Source organism: Charadrius vociferus, unplaced genomic scaffold (genome assembly GCF_000708025.1).
Source record: "Charadrius vociferus isolate BGI_N301 unplaced genomic scaffold, ASM70802v2 scaffold722, whole genome shotgun sequence".
Lineage (NCBI taxonomy): Eukaryota > Metazoa > Chordata > Aves > Charadriiformes > Charadriidae > Charadrius > Charadrius vociferus.
Genome location: NW_009647220.1, coordinates 40,848 through 46,756, shown reverse-complemented (window position 1 = coordinate 46,756; position 5,909 = coordinate 40,848). Strand labels below are relative to the sequence as shown.

General features: G+C 43.5%; 1 protein-coding gene across 1 annotated transcript; it reads left to right on the top strand.

The window, feature by feature from the left end:
* The first annotated feature begins 2,085 nt into the window (after window positions 1-2,085).
* RPL14 (ribosomal protein L14) lies at window positions 2,086-5,909 on the top strand. The gene is made up of 6 exons (XM_009879600.1): window positions 2,086-2,404; window positions 2,997-3,124; window positions 3,736-3,830; window positions 4,541-4,640; window positions 5,028-5,081; window positions 5,684-5,909. The coding sequence occupies exons 1-6, from the start codon at window positions 2,086-2,088 to the stop codon at window positions 5,831-5,833; spliced, it is 846 nt and encodes a 281-aa protein (XP_009877902.1). The 3' UTR covers window positions 5,834-5,909.

The window sequence follows — 5,909 nt, the reverse complement described above, 5'->3', positions numbered from 1 at the left end:
GGACGTTTATGAAGGGAGGGGAAAGTGACAAACTTCTCATAAAGCAATACACAAACTCAGCAGAAGAACGCAGTTAACTTGTAGTGCACAGCATAATTCAGCATTTGTAAGATCACAGAAAAGTAAACAACGCTGAGGATGGTCATCAATCATATTCCAATTTGGAGAGTTTTTATTCAATTTTTAAATTCAATTATTATTTCAGGAACAATGGATGGCAATGAAGACAGTGTATCACAACAAGTGCTCACCTATACTTATGAGTGTTTCCTGTGTAGGAAGAGGAAGGTGGTATCCAGTTAGTTGCTCAGCAACATTTGTGCAGGCCTAGTGTATGTTTCTAAAAGTGCATTCATGGGAGAAAATGTTTTTCAGCTTTAAGTCCTGAATTGTTTTCAGTGTTTGATGTTAAGGCACTGCCCAAGTTTGGTGTCTTTTATGATGCCTCTTTCAGTTGTTTATGACCTTAACAGATGCAGAAATGCATGCATGCAAGTTACAGTTGCGTAGAACAGATGCAACCCTCACATCCTCAGCGAGTTATCAGTGCAGTTGCTACTGACATTTGAGTATCTCTGCCACAAAACATGCAAAGGTCCTTAAAAAGGCCAAGATTTTAGGTAACCTTTCCTTCCTCTTAAGTAGTACTAGAAAGCAACGTTAGATCAAATGAAGAAAATGAAAAAAAAATAGGAAGAATCCAAAAGCCATTGCCTTCTACTGACTTGACCTAGAACATGTTTTTTAAAAATAACTGGTTTAATATATGTATTAATATGTGACTATTGTAAAGCACAGTAAAATAATATTGCTGTAACAGTATTCTGGATGGGACTTCCAAAAAACCTGATGAAGTTAAGTGCTCATTAACGTTTTAATGATCCATTCCCTGGGAACTTGCATAAAACATCTACACCACTTAAAACGGCTTAAGTATGTTTTTTACTTGCAGCTTTTGATTATAAAAGCAAAACTGAACAAACAATAAACACCATGCTTTAGACAGCTAAATTGGGATGTTTTGCTCCACTGATGAAGGTCAGACCTATTTCCCAGCAGTGCTCTGCAGGACATTTTACTTACACTTGAGTTACTCTCAAAGCTCCTTTTCTCATACCACGTTTCAGCTGACGTTCATGCGAGTGAAAATCCTGCAAAATGTGACCCGCACGCACGTCAGTATCTCGACGCATGTCCATCAAAGCCAGCCCACACCGTCTCTGCCGCTCTGCTCCAGGCTGGAAAGGTCCATCCTTGTGTGCACTGCAGAGAGCTCGCGCTGTGCCTTTGCTCTCTAGGAACTGCCATTCGTGTGGCAACAGGTACTGAGCAACGAAATCAGAGCTGCCCTGCGCTCACCTCGAGCTGGGAGAGAACACAGCGCAAGAACAGAATGAACACAGTCATCTGGTGGCATGCCTATGCCTTGGTGACGACAGTGCTGCCACAACACCGCCTGCCAGGAGCAGCAGGATGTGATGTGCCACGAACAGCACAGGCCACGCACTCGACTACTGCGTATGCAGCGCTGCTACCTGCCCCTCTGTACCACCGCAGAGTCAATTAATGTTGCTCTTCTGTAGATGAGATATTAGGAAGAAATTATTTACTGAGGGTGGTGAGGCACTGGAACAGGTTGCCCAGAGAACCTGTGGATGCCCCATCCCAGGAGGTGTTCAAGGCCAGGTTGGATGGGGCTTTGAGCAACCTGGTCTGGTGGGAGGTGTCCCTGCCCAGGGCGGGGAGTTGGAACTAAGTGATGTTTAAGGTCCCTTCCAACCTAAACCATTCTACGATTCTGCTTGTTTTCAAACCATGAACTTTCCACCATCAGGTGGCATCACCTACTGGGCTGAATTATAACGCCTATTTTACCCTCTCCAGAAGCTTGTTCTGAACGTGTACTTCTCCTATCTCCTTCCCAAGCCCTTTTTGGTACCCAGAGCACTGCCTTGCCTATCGCCAAGCTGCTCTTGCAAGTCAGGGCCAGTTCTGCACCGTGACATGAGCAACCCTGTGGTGTTTTTTTACTCACCCCCTCATTAAAACCTTCTGCCTTTCGAGGAGAAGGGCAATTTTAACAAAATGCCTCAGAGCGTGTTGGTTGCGCTCTGCCAGCTTTCCCCTGAGCTCACACACGACCATCCTTCCCTCAGCGCGGACACGGCCTCCAGCACTGCGCTCCTCTCCCGTATACCCCTGACACCACGACACCCTCTCACGGCGGCTGGAACCAAAAACCGCTCCCTTGCCCGCGGTCCGCAGCGCCGGCTCGAAGCGCTGAGGCTGTCCTCCCCCCCCATCCCCAAGCTCGGGGAGGAATTGCAGCTTGCTGGTTCGAGCGAGCTGAGCCGCCCTGGGGGAACGCCACCTCCCCCTCAGCGTCTTCCCTCGCCGCCACCGGGTATCACAACAAATGCTCGTGGAATCTGAATGCCCTGAAGGACTTGAAAGGAATGTCAAATGGGTTTGGACAGACTATTCAAATCAAGTCATTTGGGAGTGAACTGGAGATTTAAAAGTCTCCACCATGACTTCTGGAGCATATTAGTGCTTTCATGCAAGAAGGCTCACTTTACCTTCCGCTCATTCCTTTCCTTGCCATCAAACTGTGCTCAGTTTCAAGTGACTGAAGCCATTATCTCACACAGACACCAAAAGTGGAAGTTCTCTGATGATTTTAGAGCCTCAGATTTAAGGCCTGCTGGGCTGGGAGCGGGCCCCGCGTGCGGCCGGTTAGGGAGGGACAGCGTGTAGCAGGGCCGGAGCCGGCGCGGCCGCTCCTGGCTCTTTGCGGCCCGGCGGGGCTCAGCGCTTCTCCTCTCCCCCCGCTTGCGGTCTCCACGCGGGGCCAGGGCTGGGAAGAAGTGGTGGGCCTCACCGTGGGCCCTTTGCTGAAACCGAAGGGATTTAGTGCAGTTCGAAACTTGGGAACCGGCTACAAAGGCAGTGAAAGCCTTGAACCTAGCAATGGCCTGGGTTGTATTACCGCTTAGTTTCTGTCAATTCTTGCTGCTCTCAGGTGTTCAAACGCTTCGTCGAGATTGGCAGGGTTGCCTTCATTTCCTTCGGGCCCCATGCTGGCAAGCTGGTGGCCATCGTGGATGTTATTGACCAAAACAGGGTAAGCTATGAGCACTGTACCTTTGTTTTCTTCCCATCTTCACAGAAGCTTGTGCACTAAGTGTATCGACTTTAAGGAAATTTACTGTGAATGGATCTAAGTAATTGGCCAAAAAAAGTGGTTTTTAACAGGTGGTGTATTTGAAATTTTCAGTAGCAAGCTTTTTTTTACTGGCAAGTGGTGTGTTCCCCTCTCTGCTATGTTTCCTAGCAGTAGAAGTGGACAAGTGATGTTGAAGTCTAAAACTTATGAATGGAATGGCATTAATGTATGTTTAAAGAAAATGTTTGGGCTAGGGGACTCTTTTTCACTTAATGTTCCTGAAAAAGCTAGGGGAAAAAAAAAAAGATAAAGCATGTCGTCTTAGTTCTGTGTGGATTTAAAGTTCTGATTGTTTTTCTTTTTGAAAGACATAGATGGACCTTTAAAATTCTTTCTGTAAAGCTTGGGTTGTGTACGCACTTGTCAATCTTGGCTTTTGTCTGCGTAACACTTATTTCAGTCTTGGACCATTGTTGTCGAGATACTGTTCATGCATTATTAGGAAGCTTCTATCTAAAGTGTGATGGGAAAACTGCTACAAAACCCCCATGTTTGTTTTCCTTTTTCAGGCACTAGTTGATGGCCCCTGCAGTGGTGTCAGAAGGCAGGCTATGCCCTTCAAGTGCATGCAGCTGACTGACTTTGTTCTCAAGTTCCCACACAGGTGATTGTTCACTTTTTTTTTTTGCCTGTGTAAAAAATCATGCTGTCATTTTGTCATCTGATGCCTGAATTGTGTGATCTGATGCTTGCTAAATCCAGAAAGTTCATGCAACATTAAATCAATGAATTAACACGTATGCGTGATAAAAATTTGGCAGACCTTGTTATCACAATTGAATACGTCCAAGTTTTTGTTATCAGTATTGGCTTATAACCGCTGTTCAGTTGCAAAGGAAATGGTAAGCTAGCCCAGACAACTTGCAGTTCGTGGTGAGGTCAATAATGTGCAGGGAAACAGTTGCAGTAAATACTATGCAGTTCTGTTTTTACTACTGCTTAGGTCTCCTTCAGACATTAAATACGTTCCCTGCCTATAGAACTACAGTGAAATTGCGGGAGGCTGAACTCATTCTGTTCTCTTTAGCTTAGTTACTATATGAGTTTCTGTAATTTAGAAACAAAAATTGCTGACCTTCTGATTCTGAAGCAGTGCTAGGAATAGTGGATGAGTGTGCTTCTTGGAGTCGCTCCTCTGTTCAGTCCTAGCAAGGCATTTGAACAATAAAATGTTAATTAGGCTGCAGAGATGTGTGCAGCATTGACTTAAAGTGTCTGAAGTAACGTGTAAGGGTGGTCTTCCCTTTATGAAATTTGGTGGGCCAGCATCAGAGAGAACCTTTCCTTATAAAGACTGTGACTGTTCTGATGCAGTGCCCGTCAGAAGTGTGTGCGACTTGCCTGGGAAAAGGAAAATATAAATGAAAAATGGGCAGCAACAAGATGGGCAAAGAAGATCGAAGCCCGAGAAAAGGTACAGTTTTCTGGTGGATGAGTAATGCATGTTGTACTGCTTCTGCTTATTAAAATTAGGTGAAATCTAATAAACTATATATTTTCAATTGCAGGCTAAGATTAAACACAGACAAGGCATAGATTTTTAAAATTTGCTACCTATCAGCTGCACCTTCTTGTATTTCAACAGTAAAGGTGGTTTTGTTCAGTCATTTCTATAACCACCTATTTTGTGCACCATCACTTCCCACCAAAGGCCTTAAATAGTGAACTAGTTCCAGATGTGCAGCGAAGCCTAATTTGGAGATGATCAGAGTTACTTATGGAATGCTTTGAAACACTGAGTTTTACTGTTTGGCGTATGTATGTATGTATCAGAGCTTCATGACTGATTCTTTTCAAACAGAAAGCCAAAATGACTGACTTTGATCGCTACAAGGTTATGAAAGCAAAGAAAATGGTAAGTGTTTGAGTGTCACTTCTTTTGGGGGTTAATGCTTGTGGCTTTCACTTTAGAGTCACATGCAGATGTTAGTGGTGTTACTTTTATAGCTGGATTAGGTTATAGAGTGATACAAAGTACACGAATGCCTTGAATTTTTCATTTTTCTTTGGCCATCACTTTCTCTTCAGTAGTTGATCAAACTTGAACCATGTGATGTGTGTGTCAGTCCTCTAAGTTAGAGCTGAGGAAGGAATTACCTGCTGATGAAATCAGATGTTCTTGATGGGTTGCTATTAGTATTTCATTATGTAATAAAAGTCATTGCACACAAAATATTGGGGTGCTGAAGTTACCAGCCAGAATGATGTTGTCCACTTCCTAGAACAGAAGACTTTTAAATAGATGGTAAATCTTTTGACTATATAATATAAATATAATGGGTTAGCAAAGGGTGATTATCAAAAAGGGCAGAATCTGAAAGCTTAGAGTTGAAATTCATAATATCTCATAAATATTTATGCAATATTTCATAATATTTCATAAATATTATTTTGTAATATTTATGAGCTGTTGCTGTTTTCATTCTGATGAATAGTAAACATTTTCCTTTTTTACAGAGGAACAGGATCATCAAGCATGAAATGAAGAAGCTCCAGAGGATGGCTTCTAAAAAAGGCAAGAAGCCAGAGAAATCAGAGAAGCCAGAGAAGGCAGAGAAGGCACCGAAGTCAGCGAAGGTGCAGAAGGCACAGAAGGCGCAGAAATAAAGTGAACTTCTACTTATGTATGACTTTTGTGTCCCTGTTCTGTTTCTTTAACAAATGGTTAAACATCTGATTTGAA